This window comes from Neodiprion virginianus, chromosome 4, assembly GCF_021901495.1.
Source record: "Neodiprion virginianus isolate iyNeoVirg1 chromosome 4, iyNeoVirg1.1, whole genome shotgun sequence".
Classification (NCBI taxonomy): Eukaryota; Metazoa; Arthropoda; class Insecta; order Hymenoptera; family Diprionidae; genus Neodiprion; species Neodiprion virginianus.
In genome coordinates this window covers 18,235,657-18,256,198 of record NC_060880.1, presented here as the reverse complement: position 1 = coordinate 18,256,198, position 20,542 = coordinate 18,235,657, and the positions used below count along the sequence as shown (strand labels likewise).

At 34.5% G+C, this 20,542-nt stretch overlaps 1 protein-coding gene across 2 annotated transcripts in view; it reads left to right on the top strand.

Moving 5' to 3' along the window:
* The window catches only part of LOC124302929 (MICOS complex subunit Mic60), a 46,547-nt gene extending 26,105 nt beyond the window's left edge, over positions 1–20,442 (top strand). For both annotated transcript variants that reach the window (XM_046759531.1, XM_046759530.1), the window contains 5 exons: positions 3,282–3,440; positions 3,986–4,089; positions 5,589–5,776; positions 17,115–17,310; positions 19,493–20,442. In XM_046759531.1, coding sequence (XP_046615487.1) covers positions 3,282–3,440; positions 3,986–4,089; positions 5,589–5,776; positions 17,115–17,310; positions 19,493–19,519 — 674 coding nt within the window. In that variant the 3' untranslated portion in view covers positions 19,520–20,442. The remainder of the gene's footprint in view (positions 1–3,281; positions 3,441–3,985; positions 4,090–5,588; positions 5,777–17,114; positions 17,311–19,492) is intronic.
* Positions 20,443–20,542: the final 100 nt, after the last annotated feature.

The following is a 20,542-nucleotide window of genomic DNA, read 5'->3' as shown; positions in this document are numbered from 1 at the left end:
TTTTACGTTCGGAATCCTGGTCATTCTGTTTTTCGGTGTTTCTGATTTTTTACACCTACTCGTTCAGTAAACTATGCTGCCTAGGTGTATTTTTATTTTCAGAATTTCACTCTGTCGAAACATTGTTTTTCGAAAGTTCGCTCTATTGGAATTTTGCTCTATCTTGACTTTAATTTTCAGAATCTTGCACTTCGAAACATTAAACCGCCGGGTTTCCGACTATTCCAAACTTTGTTATTTCCTAAACGTTAGATTTTAAGTTTCGCCATCAAATAATTCTGTGCTTTCGGAACTTTTCCAATTTGGAACTTCAATTCTGCCCCCTTACAAGTTTAGGATAATCGTTTTATAAATTGCAAATTTATCTGAGCAATATAATGTGTCACAACAATATTATGATCATTGTATTTTGCCAATTTGCAAAACAAACTCGGTACATTTTTTTTTCTCTTCACCAAATAATTCTCATCTGAAATCTTGCTTGTTAATTTTCGATTTCTTTTCTTCGTTTTATCTTCAATTTATTGATGGCGTCTATTTTTTTGTTCGTTCTTCGTTATTCTCACCGAAGATTAATTTGTGTGTGATTTTTGTAAATTGTTTTAAACAACCTTAAAGATGAAGTTAATAATAAATATGTGAAAGTGTTTGTATCTCTGAAACAAACGTATATATATACGATCTTATTTGCTTGCGTCCATTTTTTTTTTTCGTTTTCCTTATTCTTTTTTTTTTCCGAAGCTCGATTTGTCGAGTAAATTAGTTGAATGTTCTTTATTTTTATCAATCGTCTGAAAGAACGTGAAAGGTGATGTTCAAAATAAATTCACATGAGCATTTGTATTTTGAATTATCTATAATCTCTTCGACACGTTTGACAATTTTAAATCCAAGCACCTATACTTGACTACTGTTGGATCAAATAGTCAGTAAATGAAAAACGGAAATAAAAAATATAATTGAACTTCGATTTCGAAAAGCCCGAAAAAGTTGAAGCTGAAATTTCAGGGGGTAAATTTAGTCGTTTGCACTCTAAAAAATGTATATAAATTTGCAAAATTGCGTCTTTTTCGCCCTGATTAACGTATAAATTCCTTCCCTTAGTTTCCTTCAAGGGTTAAAAAAAAAAAAAAAGTATCAATTAATCGCAATCAGTTGATGAAGAGAAAAAGAAGGTAATGTACGAAAGGAACAAAGAATTGTTATGAATGTACAAGATGAAAAGGAAGTAGGGAACAAAGTAAAATTAAATATAAATAAATACAAGAAGAACAACAGAGACCACGGTCCTCCCTCTGTTTCAATCCACTTTCTGTCTGCGGTATTTCTCCGCTGGTCTCGCTGTTTTGGTGTATATGTAGAAGATTAGCGTGTAGGATTAATTTTCATCCCCGAGCAAAGCAGGGAGGGTGAAAGATGAAATTAACACCGTTATATCAAATATCAAACTGTTTTATACATGCGTAAATTTAACCACGTATATTGATCGTTCCGCATACTTTTCATACACGTATATGTACATATAACCATATACGCATGTACGTAATGTTTATACGGGAATTTTATTACCGGCAATTATTTTAATTTATCAAAGTGAAAACCAGAACCGGAGCGAAAAGACGAGAGAGAGAGAGAGAAGAGAAAAATTAATTTCTCATGCAATATTTACTGCAAAATTTATTCCGCTTCGTATATTGTTGCAGTTAATCGATATATATATATATATATATTATATATAGGGCATTTCGTGACAAATCATCGAGCTTGTGAACCGAACATTTTAAATTTTTGTATTAAAAAAGAAAAAGATAAGCTTTCTGGTATAAAATTGTATAGAGTATGTATTTTTGAAAGCATTCTTGATTTTTTCAAATTTCATTCCAATCCTCAACCAAATACATGACATAATTTTTTGCGAGTATTTTTATGATAAAAATATCAAAAATCTAACATATTAATTGTTTTTTTTTTTTTTTTTCTTTCGATTGTGTCATTTTATTTTTCCGAGTTTTACACGCACTAATTTCTCAAATATCTGTAACTTTCGAACGGATTAGAACGAAAATTTGAAAGAAATGAGGGATTTTTTTCTTGAACGAACAGTTCACAGCTTGGATAAAATAAAAGATGGCCAAATTCAAATTCATCGGGTCAAAGCTTCTTGATTTGTCACGGAATGTTCCGTACATTATACAGGTCACAGTGTAATATTATATAACCTTAACTAGTCAAGATTTGTACAATATTTTTTTTTTTTTTAATCGTACAACGTGACGATACTAATTTATGCATTTTTTTTCCTTTCTCTATGCTCGTCGATTTCTTTCTTCTCCCCCGAAATAAAGACTTTTCTGCTATTTATGTTGCATCGTATTTATGGGGCTTCTTGTGAGGGGGAACTGCAATATAACATAACCTGTATATGCCGGGTTAAGAATGAACCGACGGAATTTGGGATAAAATATGCACTCTCTGCCGCCGCGGATTGGATTGAACAAGAATGAATATACACGGAGAAAAGCGTATAGCCCGCGTAACGTTGACAAAGTTCGCAATTTCATACTCAGCGATAAATTCTACACTACATACCTTGCAAGCAACGCGAGTGTGTGTGTGTGTGTGTAATGTACGCCTGTATATTTCTCTTCCTGCGGACGGGAAACGGATGAAAAAGTAAATGCAATACAAAGGTAGTGAGAAAAAAAGTCGATAAAAAAGTTAAATATATATATATACAATAATTTTTTCGCACCGTGAGTAGAAAAATAAATTTTACGTTACTAATTGAAACGACAGATTTATAAATCGAAAGTAGACACGCGCTATGTTGAAAGTTCGCGCAGTTGTTTTAGCAACCGTTAACCAACCGGATTGTGTTTCTGGATGAGAAAAAGTGTTTTTATTAAATTTACTAATTCATTAATTTCGAAAATTCGTTAAAGTATATTCATAATTATTTGCAACGAGTTCTGGGTTTGATATAAAGTATAATATGACCGTAAAATGTAGCGAGCAAATGAATTTTTTGACTTACAAAAACAATGTCGTTTCATTAAACGAAGAACGTGGAACCTTAAATTTTGACTGAGCAAAAAGTAAAAAAAAAAAGAAAAGAAAAGAAAACATTGAAAAGAGAGATCTGTGTTATTTTATTTCTTACAAACTGGAATGCCAATAATCTTATGCAATGGGTATTTTTTTTTTTTTTTTCTACACACGCAACGAGGAACCGAAAAGGGAAGTAAAGAAATGTAACAATCAATTACTTGTCTCTGTTTCAGCCCGGCTCGAGGAAGAAAAATCCTCATCTAACGCCCAGATGCTCTGGGGCGCCTGTCAAGCCCTTGCGAGAGCTGTAAAAGTCGCACCTCCGGGTGTCAAAGCTGAAGATGCCGTCAGGCCGTTGGAGGCAGAAATCAAAGCGGTTTCAAAAGCAGCCAGTGAGTTGATATTCTGTGTAAAGAGTTTATCCCGGCTATCTTCGTTTCAAGGGGAACGTGAAACAGATTTTTTTTCTTCCACTTTTTCAGACAAAAACGAACGAACGTCAAAATCAAAACATACTTTCAAAATTATACTTCACTTTGTCGTTCTTCTTTAATGAAATTCGTTGAAATTTTTTTGCCATCGTGAGCAACATAAATTTTTAATCTTATACATTTTCAAGTTCGAGATATTGGTCTGTAAATATATCATTGCGGATCTAACGAAATAACTCTGGTTAAGAAAACAAAAAATTTATCGTGTTCTGAAATTGCGACCATGTCGTCGAAGATAAAAAAAAAAAAAATAGAACACGATTCAAAAAAGGTTTTTCGAACAATTCGCATCACTCCCTATATATTCGTTCTTGCAGAATTAATTTCTTCGTCATATTGTCATTATTTATTCGTTGACGCGGATAATTTTCTTGATTGAACGTCCCTTTGCTAATTTTCATTCTCTTCTCCCCCATTCTTCGGGGGGGATGGTGTTAATTTTTTAGATGGTTCAGATCCGTTGGTGAATGCGGTGATAAACGGCATACCCGAGATAGCGTCTAAGAGAGGAGTTTTCCCGGAGGATGCACTCAGAGAAAGGTTCCTCAAGGTGATTGTCCTTCTTATTCTCCTTCTTCAGCCTCGTGTTATTATACTTACTTACTACCTTGTATATAAGGTGTACTTACCGGGTTTAACTGCTCACATGTTATACCGCTACTGCCTCGGATTTCTCAAGCGAAGGCAAATACCTTATATACCGCTTTGTACCGTTTAAGGATCGTTCAGGTGTACAGTCTAGTTAGAAAATTAACGAGTCAACAAACAAGTAGAAAAAATAAAAAAAAAGTTAAAAAAATGGTCAATCAAGGTTTAAAGATACGGAGAAACGAACTAATTGAGTTCATTGTTACAACATTACCATTTTATCGATACGAGGAAGCATTAAATTAGAATTCACAACCGATCTGTATACTTAAGATAATTTCGAGTGGCTATTCACCTAGAGAACAATTGACAAACGACGTTGAACCAGTTCAAAGTTATTTCAGACGGTTTCACACCGATTTCAAAGTTTCCCAAACAATCTCAAACAATTTAAGAATGGTTTAAACCCAATTTCAACCCAAAATGAGGAGCTTCAAACGATTACAAAGTGGTTTCAAGTGATTTTAAATAGCCTCAAAATGATTCCAATTGGTTTCTAGCCAATTTCAATGAGTTTTAAACGACATCGAAGTAGTTTCAAGTGATTTTAAACAGTTTCAAACCGATTTCGTGGAGTTTCAAACGATATGAAGGTGGTTTCAAGTCAATTTCAAACGATCTCAAAATAATGTCCAATTGGTTTCTCATCAAATTCAATGAGTTTTAAACAATCCAATGTGGTTTCATGTGATTTGAAATGGTTTTAAACTAATTTCGAAGAATTTGAAACGATTTAAAGTATTTTTGCGTGTTTTCAAGCATTTTTGAATTGTATACCATTTAAAATTGATTCGAACGAGTCTCGAACGATTTCTAACGGTTTCAAAATTATTACACATGATTTCTAAGTTATTTCACACGAGTTTAAGTGAATTGGAATCAAAAGTTGTTTGCGATTTTAACGAGTGAATAGACTCGGATAATTTATTCCTCAATAGAAAAAAAGTACGAAAGTCTTGTTGCGCAAAAAATAAATATATTTATATATATTCAACGCTGAGCAACCCCTTAGACAGTTTTCCAGACCTGTTTTCCATCATATTTTTTTTTTACTTAACGTCTCCCGAGGCTTCTTTGTTCGGACTGTACACCATGTACGTTTTTAAAGTGCCTCCTCGTGGTTCCGCGGAAAACAGAGAGCAAGAGAGAGACTCTCCTTCCTTGATCTTTTTCACGTTTCGTCGTCTCTGATTCTACAGCTAAATCCGCTTTCGTTCAGTTTCTGTTTTCTTATACATATCTTCTTGCTCATTTTCATAGAATAGATACCGTCTCGTAAAAGAGAGTAAAATCTCCAGTGTGGAAACGAAAGCAATTTGGATACTTGAAATAACAATCGCAACAGTGTGAGAAGAAAAAAGGTACAGCACAGATAATAATATCTTGACGTTTGATTCCCAGGTTGAAAACATGGCGAGGCGGTTAGCGCTTGTGCCAGAAAACGGTGCCTCCTTACCAATTTACCTCCTCAGCTATCTGCAAAGCTTTCTTCTCGTCAAGGCGGTCAGTCCAATACCGAAGGCAGAGCTTGACGACCAGCCGATTGATCCTTCAGCATTGAGTACTTACGACGTTTTGCAGCGGGCTCGGTAAGTCTGATGAGATAACTGGAAATCAAGTTATTTTTGTTGTGTAGATATGATAAACTTTTGGATTCTGATATATTTTTTTTTTATAGAATTTAATATACTCCCCCCTACGAGACGATCGAAAATTGAGTATTTATCAGATTTATATATTCTTAAAGTATGATAAATTTTTTTAAAATCATGAAATTGTGATGAAGAACTCAGATAATTATAGCGATTTCCAACTTAAAACTCTTTGAAAATTTTGAGAAAAATTTAGTATTTATTAACAGTCAATTTGACGTTGCAATGACTCATTTTACCCGGTAAAGTATTTTTCCGAATCTGACTAAGAATTAGAAACTTGTTTTTATTTTACTTTTTTACCTTGGTGTTGTCCAATATTGAGTCTCTCAGTATAAGAGTTCATCAAAAAAAAAAAATTAACCGCTGTCGAGTGAAGTTTGAAAAATCAAAAATCGACGTTAAAGCTCCTGCTTACAAGTTTAGAATAATTTTTCTTTCACGTGATTTCTCAAAAAGTCATCGTAATGCTGGCGAATAAATTATTTCAACAAATACCGAATGAAATTAACAAAAATTATTGATCTCCGTTTTACCAACGACTTGAATTCGATGCTTCTTGCGGCGATTGAATAATCGTACGAAATAAGCAAAGAAATGGAAGAAACAACGACCAAATGAGAAAGAAATCGAGAAAAAATAAGAGGGATAAAAAAAAGGGCCATTAAAAAATCTTCAAAGAATCCTTTTCGGTTACTGTTGCCTATTTTTTCACGATCTCAGGTTTCCCTCCGACTGGCAGCCGGGAAAAAGAAAACCGGAAGCATCCTCTTGGGAAATATGAACACATACCGGGGTGGCGATGCAATCTCTGCCCTCGGTCCTTCTCCTTCTCTTTCTCTTTTCCTGGAATGAAATATCCAAAATACTTTGCGGTAACTGTGATCAAACAACGTTTTCCCCGCAAGGCGTGCAGAAACTTTTCCACGTTATATTCAGTGCTAACCAATTCTCCTTTGCGCGCTCGTGTTTGTATCTGTACTTGTAATACACGTATACAAAGGGTGTCCCGTTTCAAACGATTCGTCACGCTAGGTTTTTTAGGCGAAAAGTAGTCGATCAGTTTCGGAAATCGATGTGATTTCAGGTCCCTCTTTGATTCGGATTTAATATCGATTCACACACTTTGCGATGTCCTTGCCTGCCAACTCTGATGTTCGGTTTGTTCAGGTTTATTGTTCAGCTCGTCGTTTTATCTGTGAATTAAGTTATTTTGGGTCGTGCCAACTAGCATTACGCGTGATTAAAATAATTCTCTTTACTCGACAGTTTTATTCAAAATACAAATTTATTATCTAATAACAAATTCTTCTCGATCAATTCTTAGCGTTAGGTTTTTACAAAGTCTTATTCACTCGTAAGATTGTTTAATTATGGTCGCAGTAGCAATATTGTGAGTTTGGAGTTTCCGAATCTAAAAGTTGTTTGATTGCAATTAATTTACTCTGCACGTGAATTTGGAACTGGTTCGAATTGTGTTCTAAGCTTGTTAGTTCTGTACTGACTGTGATCTAAAAATGATTCTTTACCGTCCGATGTCTAATTATGTTCTGTATTATTCGATGTTAAATTACGTTTCGGAAAGTAGGAATGGAAGTAGGAGGAGTTTGATAATGAGCTTTTCATTGGTTAGCTAGGTTCTTTGGTAAGTCAGCAAAAGACGGTTGGTCTATGAGGGACTTCTTGTCTATTCGCGTTTCTAGGAATAGAGCTTGTTGCGAAATGTTTCTGAATTTCTTGTCTCACGCTCTTCGCGTTTCGGTTTGCAGGTATACCTTACTTGTCTTATTGTGTTTAAAATCTATCGCAAGAGTTCATTATTCCGAATCTGAGATTACGCATCCTAGGTTCAGGCTGATGTTGGAAGGTTGGACTTAATAACCGATGGTACGATGCATAAAAATTATGAATGCAACAATGCTGTACAGTTATGATAGTAACTGTGTGGATCGATATAGATCTAAGATCTTATCGTAATATCGTGTCAGACGCTGTCATGGTAATTGCAGATCAGTAATTATTACCGGCTGGGTCGTAACACCGCTGCAATTTCGAAATTTTTCTAAAGACAAATATAAAAAATGATTAACGATACGAATACAGCCCATTTTTAATTTTTTTGAAAAAGGTCCACAGAAAAGGAACAGTCTTCTGTAAAATTGGATACCTTGTATATGGGGAAGTACGGAGCTTCGTGAAAGCTTATTACAACCATTGTCTTCACCCTCTAAACCATCCGTTCTCGAAAGTCCGAGGTCCGAAAAGTTTTGAGCCGATTTCACGGCGAACGTCTCGTTTCTTCGGTCGAGTTAAGTTTAGTTCTTGTCCCTTTAGCGGAAGAAAATTGATCGATAAATCTTTAGCTAAAATATATCAATCGTATTCGAATTACTCTTAGTTGTACACTGTCGACGAGCAGGTTTGCTAATCGAACTGGAAATATTGATAACCCAGAATAGTCACGGATTTTTGTTTCATTTGGAAAATCTGAAATAGTTTGGAAAACTTGTCAAATTTATGGATACACTGAAACTTTAAACTCGAAATTTCACATCGTAATTGCAAATATTACAGTTTCAACTAAATACTTTACGTAATGACTGCGGAATTCAGTTTCGAACGATAATGTCAGTGAAGCATAAAGTGTGTAAAATAACTCAAAAATAATCTGTTATAATCATTGGTTGAATTTTCTTTTTGTTGATTATTTCAATTTTTAAAAGAGCCGAGATCTATTGAAAATCACTATTTTGGTTTTGGAAAATATGGAAAAGTCAGGAAGTTTTTACGATTCAAAATTAATGGCAACACTGAGTAAGCATTTGAATGCATACTCCTGTAACTTGAGACTACATTCATTCGATTCGAGTGAATTTGCAAAGATTTTATAAATTTCAGTTTTTTGACAAATACGTTGAAGATATCTGCAGCAAAGAAAAAAAATTCTACTTTTCTATAACGTCGAATTTTTGATTGAATACTGTTTTGTTTTATCCTCGATTACTCTCGTTTCATTTCGCAATGTGTGAAAAATGAGAATATTTTATGTATAACGATTTTCGAGAATTTAACGGTTTTGAAATACAGTTTATTTTCCTCGTTTTTTACATCTATTTACCTGTTTCTTATGTGGATTCGGAAATTCTAACCTAACCGAATGTAACGTGATTCAGTATTAAAAAAAATATATTATATATTATACAGAAAAGAATTCTTAGAACAAAATACTGGTTTTGTGAATAGCTGGGAAACAAATCAAACCATGCCGAAAATAAGGAGATGTTTCGTTACGGGATATTTTGATAATAATTTTGAAGAAAAAAAATAAAAATTGTAGATTTGAATTGTTAATTACTCTTGTTTTTTTATTCTTGCCGATCTTTCGACAATTTCAATACAACATAGCTTGACTTCGAAATTGGAAACGACATTCCATCGCATGGCGCATATATCGGTGTGGGTACAGCGACATTCAACGAATATTTCACGTATTACTTTCTGCGCAGATCGACTTTTCCAGCAGCCTTTGCGTTCCGCCCCTGACGAGGCAATTTGCTATTCTCCTTTATACGCTTTTCTGTAATTTTCACGCGTACGCGTAGGCTCGGTGTATATCTACATATACGTGGTACATTCCATGCCAAATTAACCAATTTTGACCCTCATTATTTTTAATTTCGGTGTAACTTTTTTTAGGCGATAATAGCATTCGTGAAACCCTAAATTAATTAGAAAAAAATTTCATACCACCGCTTTTGAGACGCAAACTTTCTAACTTGTTTTAACATAAGTTCCGTTTTTATTAGAATTTCTCAAAAAATTGTCAAAAATTTCATCTCTTGTTCCGATCATTTCAAAGATTGGCCTTATGACACAACAATTTCCTTCTACCCCCCTTTTTTTTTTAATACCATGAAGTTTGAAATTAACAAAAATCAATGTTTACATTGTAAAAAAAAAATTATACAAATCTTGTCATAGATCAATTTATATTCATTTTCCTATTTTTGCAAGCACTTTGGTAATCTGATAAAATATTTTAAAAATTACAAAAAATTGACTTCATCTTCTACATAATATTGACGTAATTTTCACTGATTGCAGAGCGTCTCGAAATTTTGTTGATCGTTGATATCACACAAAACGCTGTCCATTAATTTTTATCGATCCAAAAGTCTTCAAACTCCTCGAAGTAAAATGAGGAAACATTCATCTGAACTGAAATGGAAAATTGTTGAGAATCTCTCAAGAATTCTAAAAAAAAAACAGAAAAGAATGTGGAACTTTTCGAAGGTCTAAATATTAGTAAATTGAAAATTAAAAGTGATTCTACGGAATTGCAAATTGCAAAAAAATTAGATTTTAGAGATACCCCCTAAAAAGTTTTGGCAAAATAACAAACAGTGAGGTTCGAAATTTCTTTATTTGACATGGAGTGCCCGTTGTATTAAAGGTATACGTACCACGGGGTACGTTATACAGGATGCTTAGAATTGGCGAAACGATCCTGCAGGCGCGTCGGACGTAATCATTTATTATTAAAATTAATTATTGAGCCCTCTTTACGACGAAGTGGGGAAAATTCCGACTTGGATAACGCTCTGCAAACCCTGTATATACCTATACCTCTGTGTACCTTTGGTCGTTATCCGTTTTCACCTCTACGCACATACCTTTTACCCACGTATACGTACATGTATATCATATACTGGCTCGCCTGCGAGAATCGGGCGAACTTTCGTCCTAAGTACACGTGAAATGACCAAACACGCTGACGTATTTTACTTGGCAGAAATCACACGATATTGTTAATAATTTACTCACACAGATATTATCCAATATTGAAATACATAATAAATATGTAAGAACGTAAAGAGTCGAAATTCGAAAGAGTGTAGAAATTATTTGTAGTCTCACAAATTTATCTAAAAATATATGTATATATACATTAGGGTGGTTAAATTATTTTAATAAAAATGTTACTGTTTGACGAAAAAAAGATTCTCCCACAAGATGAGCGCTTTAGTCGAAGTTTTATTTTCTATTTATTTAACATGGGAAAGTTTCACTTTTCGCTAAAAGTTGAAATACTCGTAAAATATTCGATATTTTTTATATTCATGTATAGATACTTGAAGCTGATTCTTCAAGCTTTTCAAAACTCTTTCTTTTCTCTTCTTTCGCTAAACATCTGTACCTAGTTTTCGGATGATTCTAACGTGTGTCCTAATGATGATAACTATGGTTTGTTAAAGAGGTTTGGAAGGCTTGAAGAATCAGATTCAAGGATCATACACAAATTTGACGAATATTGAAGGTCCGTGAAACTTGGCAGAGTCGTTGGTTATAAGGATGAGAACAAAGCCCGAATATTTTGAAATTTTATAATTATTGTTTCCTTATATATAAGCCTAATAAAATTGAAAAGAAATATATTATAGAATTCTGATAAAATTTTGAAATTTTCAGGGCATGTTCCTATCATTATAAGCAATAACTTTGCCAAATTTCAAATCGGTTCCTCAATTTATACCAAACTCATACAAAACGGAATAAATGGTTATAAAAACTACATGTATTTTACATTTGAAACTTTGACAGCTTAGGGGCACGTGTTCAAGTTGACGTAGAGGCTTAAAACTTTACACAAATTTTTTTTTAATGATTTCGAACAGATCTGGTGGGAGTTCCAATGAAAATTTTTCCGACCCCCAAATAAGGACCACCCTAATATACATAATATATATATATACACACATTTATCTTTATATACATATATGGGGCATTCCGTACCAAAACGGTCAAAATTCTACGGCGAGGTCTCAGATTTTTTTAATAATTTTTTGTATGAAAGGACATGACAAAAAACTCATTCGGTAATTTTTTCAGAATTTTTCGACCCAGCGTACCTGAGTTATGATTTAAAAACTCGAAAAAAAACCCACTTTCTAAAATCTGAAAAAATTCTGAAACATCTTACAACATATAACAAAATTTTTGACGCTTATTAGAAGATGGAGATTTCATAAATTCAAACGACAAATTGAAAAAAAAAAAAGTTATTTATATATGTATATTTATATTCCTTCGTGCAATCCAAAGGTTATTGCAATATTTATATATTTATATGCGTTTTACAATACTGCAAGTCTTATAACCTGCATGTATTAAGGTATAAATTTTTACGGTACGATCCGGAATGTGTGGAGTTTCAGATGTATTGCGAGAAATTGCAACAAACATTTTTCTCCTTATTTCATTTTCACTCGCAGATTTATCGATAAAATATTATTAAGTGACAAATTATTATCATCTGTTTATGTGTAAATATCGTAAAGTTCAACTATCGACGTATTTTATAGTAATTCGATCTTATTTATCGGATCTTTCTTTTCTTTATCATTACAAAAAGTCGACGTTTTGCAAAGTGCTGATTTTGCTTTAATTATTTGAACAAGAGTGATTAGGTTGCAGATGGAAGATGATAGAAGTATTGAAAAAATAAAACAAAAACAACCAATAACAACCATATCAAAATATTCAAAAGGGTTTTTTCTCTTCTCTCGGACTTTGTTTTCAACAGAATAATTGAAATTATTGAACTTTCGAATAATGAACATTATTTTTCCTTAAGATTATTTATTTTTTTTTTAAATAACCACAAGTATAAAAATTTCTGCCGTTTTATGTGCGCCAAAATAAAAACTAGGCAGAGAGAAAATCTTTCCCAGCGCGACTATATGTATAACATGTGACATGTAGCAGCTGCAAGCTCAATGAAGCGCAAATAGTCTGAGCATCGAAAGCTTCGCGACCTGACGACCCGTTCTGCAGTTCTAACCGCAGTTCTCGTTGCTGGGTTGTTCTTGTTACAGTTCTTGTTCTTGTTTCGAAAACTACATTAACTCGAGGAGCTAGTTTATCGGGACTCCCATGGCATGGCATTGCATTGCGGTGAGAGAACGTTATAAGCCAAATTCAATGCTCAACTTGCTCCGTACACGGTATCACATCAAACCCCGTAGCGTTCACGTCTAATCAGAACGAATTTCATGCACACGGCATTGTCAATTGTAGAGGAGAATTGAGAAAGGCTGAAAGTGTCTGCAACAAAAAATTTTGAACAACGAAGAAGAACGTTTTTTTTTTTGCTGTACAGTTATTCCTTCGTGGAATTTATTTTTGAAAAAAGTAGCACGTATAGCATTCTTTCATTTCTCGTCTTCTATTGGAAATGTTAGTCTGTATCCTAAAAGTTCACAAGATTTCTTCGCGACAACTCGTCCAATAAATTGGTTTCAACAATTTTATGAATTTTCGCGCTTACGTAGCTTGAAACCTGGACGACATACGAGAAAAGTTCCTTCACAAAAATTTTAGGTTCTCTTGTGAACTTCTCGAGAGTATTATTTTCGGATTTTTCATATCCCGTTTCAGTATAGTTTTGACACAAAATGCGCGCAAATTATTCGTAACTGAAAAGTTCCCTGATCGAACGTGCTACAATTTATGCACAGCGTGCCATTTTCAACGCGTAAGGTTGTCTCAAAACTTCGCAGTGGGCGGTGCAGTGGTTCAGAAGATATGTCAACAAATATTCACACGGTGGCGGGAATTCGGTTCAAAGTTCGCGGCGTGGCAAGAAATTTGCTTACCCTGCGCGTGTCGCTGCTGCGCATCGAGCGCGATCTTCAATTGTTACGCTTGTTGTTTATAACCTCAGTTGACGAGTTTTTCTCGAGGAATATATTTCGGTCTATCATTTATCACGATTCCTGACATGATATGTGAATTCCCTACTGCCGGACAATATTTTCGAAGCGTATTCATCCATGGTAAGAATTCAACGATGTGTCGCGTATCGTAATACCGACTGTATTAACTTTCACCGTTCATACCGTCACACGTACGTAGATGAGGAATTTTACAGTTACACGTAAACTGTTACTTGTAACTTTTGAACTACTTTTCCGCCCGCTGCGATACTCATATAGACGATCTTTGGTATTGAAAAAGACATGCAATGTAAAAATTTCAGCCAATTCGATCGAGGCACTATTTTGTAACAGAAGATTTTCCAAAATTTTTCATCAAAACTGTACTTTAACGGGGCACGAAAAATCGCATGAGGTTATTTTTAGAAATTTCATACAAAGATGCGAAACTTTTGCATAGGAACTTTTTCCATATGTCATCTGAATTTCAAGCTACGTTAACTAGAAAAACTAAGAAATCGTCAAAAGCTGATTTATCAACTAGCTGTGGTAAGAAAATTCTTGGTCAGGAAAATCTCAAAAAATTTAGATTTGATGCTTTCAATACGAACTTCAAGTGAGTAAAATGGCGAAAACAAACACGCAATTCACACAAATTATATTCATTCATTATCATTGATTTAATATAAATTGAAAATGCCATGTACAGAACCGAGTATATTGAATTTAGTTCTGCACACATCGAAGCGGTAAAAATTCAATTCTAGATTTTCCAGGGAACTTAAGCGGAATCCGAAGTCAAATATTTTATAACCACGAACCGTCGTGTCGAGCGAAACATAAAAATGGTAGTTATATTTTTATTTCATTTTCCGTGGGTACATATTCATGCTCCTTTTTCCTCTCCTTTTTCTTATCCCTATAGTTTCAATTTATATGCGAGGAGGCGATTTTGTCGATTCAACTTATTTCCCTTCTTCTTGTTTTTACCCTCGCCTCCTTTGTTTTTTCGCGTACGATGAATTTCTTCCAGCAGAGCGCTAGGCAAACCGCAGGAGGTGAAAGTATTCCAACATATATAGGGTGATACAAATTGTATAAGGAATGAGAGTTTAAAGTCACATTATACGGTAATTCTGCAATCAGGGGGGTGGGGGGCCAGTTAGAAAAAAAAAAAGAAAAAAAAACTTGAGAAACACAGTCACGTCATGCGGTTTTGAAGCAGGATTTTATTCAAAGGGAAACAGCTAAAATGGAGGCTGTTCAGACGTGTGTGTGTGTGTTTTTCTGTACGCGCGCGTGTTTGCGTACGGCGTATAAACTTTTGCGTAAAGTACAAAAAACACCTTGCGGTATAAGTTGAAGAGGATGAAATGGGGTAGGGGGATTAATTGCCCGGTGAAAATTACCGTCCTCGTCGTACGTATTGTATATAATGTAAAAGGGTTATGCGTGTATTATATATATATATATATATTATATATATATGTATATATATGGTGTAAAAAGAGGCAGAGGGTAGAGAGGCGAGTGGAAAGGAAAGCCGCGATTAAAAAAGCTCCGCTCTCGTTATCCCATTGAACATGATTTTCGCGATCTCGGATAAAAGGGTTTTTACCCCGCAAAACGTTAAGTAAACGTTGCGCGTTACATGCGCCAGTGTATAATAGAATCGCATCAGGAACCCTTTGCAAGGGATTTGTTTTTATATACCTACCTTATATACCGATCCGCGTGAAAAATTTAAAAACCCTCCGGGAATCTCAGATATTCTCTCATTTTCTTTTGCAAACTTTTCCGACGTTCCTTTTTTTCTTTTTGTTCATGCTTATTACACACGCAATGAGAATAAAAAAAAAACTCTGAGCGAAATGCCGCGACGAATTTTATCCTGAGATTATCCATAAATTTCACACTACAATGTTATAGTACTTTTGTATTTGCGGGAAAAAAAACACACGCGAAATTTACTTGGAATAATTTTATTATCCGATCGAGTCATAAATTCAGTTTCGTATATGATTGTATGATTATGTAATTCCAACAGGAATCATAATGTGATGCAATCATCGCTGAGTTTCGGTAATCGAGTACCTAAAATCAAATTTTCCTGAACGCAATTTACAAGTTTACTTTTTCTTTTCTTTCGTGATAATAGCGTACGATCTTTTATTTAGTTTAGAAGAGAAATTTCGGTAGATTAATTTTTAGGAGAGGAGAGAGTAATTGACTGTAACGAATCAGACCTCGAAATTGCGATTTTCAAGTGTCGAATGTCGTACACCCGACGACAATGAAGAGAACAAGTTTAAAAAAATTCTAGCAAGCTTGTTTGGAAGTTACGAAACTTTTCGAACGGAAGATATGAGCTTTGGCCTTCCTGGATTTTTAATTTCTGACGACATTACGTCGTTCACTGAACCGCAAAATGCACCTAATGCTTTATCGTATAACTTGAAGAGTAACTGAAATTGGAGATAATTAGTTGAATATTTCCTAGCTTTACTATGTGATAGAAGCGAATATGAGCAAAATCGAATACTACACGTTAAGATATTAAAAATTTGAGAGAATTTTTTATCATTGGAACGTTCGAAGGAATTAAAATCTTGTGTTTTTGATTCGATTCTAACGATTTTGGGTTTATTTTGATTATAGACCAGATTCCCACAAATCGTCTGAAAAAGTTTTGGGAAAGCTTACATTATAGTATAGCTTACATTATAGTATAGTTGTAAAAATCAAATGTAATTGTTGACGAACAGCCATTGTACGGTACTTATACAAATACATCTTTATCCATTCTGAAAATAACTATTTGTGAAAGGATTTTAGAACCGAGATGTTAACATCAGTTTGAGCGTTATCACTATAAAACCTTTTCTCCCAAATTATTAATATCTAATTAGTTTGTGTTATTTGAATTCTGCTCTGATTTATATCTTATGCTGCACATTAGGAATGTTGTTTCAGTCGTTTTACCATCATTGATGCATATGATATCATCGAATTTTGATTTTTCGAACAGTTTCTTCTCTTCTCCCAACTTTCCGTTCAGAATGGGTACGCACTCTTGGCCGCAGTGATTCTTAAACGACTAATCTTTTAGACTTACCGGTTAGGTTGGTAATGCAGATTAGCCCGCAGCGCCACCTTCGGCCAGCCGCAAAATTAACTCAATCTTTAAAAACATAACGTAACCCATGGCTATGGAATCTAACCCGAAAACATAAAATTCAACGGCCATGAGTAGTTTTGTTACGTTATAAAAGGAATCTAACCTAAAACTACAAAATTCAACGGCCATGAGTAGTTTTGTTACGTTATAAAAGGAATCTAACCTAAAAATACAAAATTCTACGGTCATGGATTATGTTACGTTTACAAAGATTGACCGAGTTTCGCGGCCGGCCGGTGATGGCGCTGCGAGCTGATTTTGTATTACCAACTTAACCGACTCGTCGAAAAACGGAACCGTCTCAGAATCGCTGCAGAGAAGTTTATCTGTGATACATTCGTATATTAAATGTACAAAACATCCATGGTCTTTTATTTTTCAGATACTGGCTCGACCGCGGTGACTTCAAGATGACACTGCGGTACATGAATCTGCTGAAAGGCGCGCCAAGGTCTGTGGCAAATGACTGGATAAACGAGGCAACGATTCTTCTCGAAACACAGCAAGCGGTCGACACTTTGATAGCTCACGCAGGTGCCGCTGGTCTCGTTTTCTTCGGTGGTGGAGATTCGGCGAAGGTACGGAAAATTATTTGTTTATTATTCATATACGGGTTGCCCCCTGCGACATTAAAGTAAGTGCGAGCAGTCTGGCACACAACTCACCGCCCATAGGTACAAGAAAAAGTAACATAAATAATAACGATAAAATAGCATTTAATTGTCAATCAAGGAAAACAATAATAATGAAAATGACCAACTCGCTACTCAAAACAAAATAGATTGGCTTTACATAACGTCTTTTAAATATGTCCAACCATCTCGCATAACAGTTGGCCAACTGATCTGTAGCAAATCTCTCCAGGGGGAATTGAAACAAAACATTGTTGGTAATTATCGCTGAGCATTCTCCCCGGAACGTGCATTTTAAAAGTGCCAACTACCTCGGGGCAATTGATCAAATTGTTAAAAATTTTAAATAAGATAACAGTAATCGAGGTAACTTCTGTACGAAGCGAGGGAACAGATATTTACAGTTCTCGCAATATCGGCATAGTCGTGGTTCTCCAGTCAGAAGTCCACCTAATCTAAATGCCATCTACCTAATGAACTTATGCTTACGAATTATACAAATTTTATTTATTTTTTTATCACGATATTACTACACAAAAACGATTAACGATTTTTCAAATTACTCATTTTTGCATATTCAATTCTCGGTTTAATTGAGGCGCCGGAATCCGCGAAAATCGTATCCAAAATTTTTTTTCAGCCCCTTTTTGTGACTCCCTATTTTTCATTAGATAGAAATTTTATTCCGCTGTCGCATCGGTACAATAACAAAACAAAATGAAATGCTCGCAAAAATCAATGACAATTATTTTATCCGTAATTTTTTCGTTTTTGTTAGACTAGAAAATTGTTAAAAGTTTCAATATTGATGGCTTTGAGTCTCATCTTCTTTTTCAAGTTTCAAAATTTTTCCTTCACTTGAGTCATAAAATCGAGTCTGAATTCATACAAATGTACTTATACAATTTTTCTCAATATCGATGGAGAAAATTATTATTCACTTCTGATTATTCCAAATTCATTGCAGTGATTTTTATTATTTTTTGTTTTTCTTGTTGTTTCTTATCAGTAATTAAAATAGAATCGTTCCAAAATAGCGTAAAATTCTAACTTGGCTAGATAAACAAATGGCGGTAAAATGAACTTAGAAATATTCAACGCGATTATTGTAACCACATTTATTAACTTTTGCAACGTCTTATCTGAACCTGTAAAATATTTGGCGATATTTTGACCCCGTTACGTTCATTTTTTTTCAACTCTTCACAACGTCTGATCTGAAAGTTGAAAATATTTGGCGACATTTTAAGCTCATTCCGTGCATTTTTCTTCTCTTCTCTGTTTCTTTCTCTCTCTCTCTTTGTTTTTTTTGCGTTTCTTCTTGTTTCTTGTTGACCCGACATTCCCTGCACGTCTCGGCGTCTTACGTTTCCCGACACGTCGCATCCCCGCGGTATCAGCTGCACCCTATACAACGCATCGCCATGGGGATATGGACGAAAGGGCTGAGTGCCTGACTGCCACCTGCGTTCCGTGTCAGCATTGCGAAAATAATGTCCCGCACACACGGCCCTCGTCCTTCTTCGTCTTCTCCTTCTTCTTCTCTCCTCCCTCCTCCTTCGTCTATAATTTACGATCGTGAAATTTGTATTTCGCTCGATCCGATACGAAGCTTAGACCACATTTTGTGCTTAAATGCCTGAAACTCACGATTACGAAATCCATTTTAAGTTACATCCTCAGGACCCACCAAAAAATACATTTTCTCGAACTTGTCGAAGTGAGATCCTTAGATACTGACAAAAAACTGATAAATCAATTCAGATCCAATTTTCATTCGCTGAGAATTTCTCGATCCACTGAAAAATGGCTACTTTGTCACACTGAAGAATTGTATCCATATATTTTCATCCCCTTGACGTATAAAGGTGCCAAAGTGTGTACAAAAATGTGTTTTTGACAGTTCCTGAGAATCTGCCTCGAAATGGATTTAATGTTTGAAAATATCAGGCATTTTTACACGGAAAACATATCAGATCGAAGATAAAGTTTCGTTTTAAAAACGAGATAAAATTCATGAACGTGTTTTTCGTAAACGGTCTAGACCTAAAAGCCCGATAATTCGAGGATTTTCATATTCCTGTGTGCATATTTTTTTCTACACTCTGTTTCTTCGAATCTGTTACAGAATCAGTCAGCAGCCGGTAAGAAGTAACTAGCATGAAATGGTAACGTATATTATACATTGAAAATAAAGAGCTGCCGAAACTATTATAACGGATACATAAGAGAGGGAATGAAAAAAGCTCAAGCTAGCCAGCCAGTCGTCAGCCTGCCTTAATATTCACACGGCGTTGTACAGTGTGTGTTTGTTTTTTTTTTTCCTTCCTTTTCTTCCTCCACATTCTATATTTTAGTAAATTAATATGAATTAAAAAAGAAACGAGCAACAAGAGAAGAAAAAAAAGTTGAATAAATAGAAAAAATCAAGTGATTCGTGTATAATTTTATTTGCAAATTTGTTGTCGTAGTAATAATTGAAAAGCGATTCAAAAAACGAACCGTTGATCGAAACGCGGTGGTGCGAACAATCCATAATAAATCATTATAGAAACGATAAAGAATCATGGGCTTTAATATGAAAAATTTTTAGAAGAAAAAGTTGAGCAAAAAAATTTAATGACATTACGCGAGTGAGGAGAAAAAAAAGATTATCATTCGTTAAACGCGAAATGAAGAATTATATGCAATAATAAATGAGAAAACGAAGAATCATCCGGTTGTAGCGACGAATGACATTATTGAATATTTCTATTTCATTGTAGTTGATATATATATACGATATAAATTATACGCAGACAATTATGATGGTATTAATTAGATATTTTGAAAAAAAATTCTCTCTTCGTATACTAATAATTTTATATAGGTGACGAAGAAAACAAACAAACAAACAAACGAACTAAAAATCAACAAGTCTTTAGAGCGATTGTGCTTTTCGATCTCGAGTTATTTGTCCCTATGTCATAGGCATACACGTACACACACGTTTGTATATACAGAACGAATTATGGATAAAACCGCTTTATTCAATCTCGTCGGATGAATAATAAATACCCTCAAGGTCGTCTTATTTAATTACATCGATATTCATATACAATAGTGAAATATGTATGTACATATATATGTGTGTGTATATAGAGTGTATACGTGCCGCGAAAAACAGGAATACCGAAAA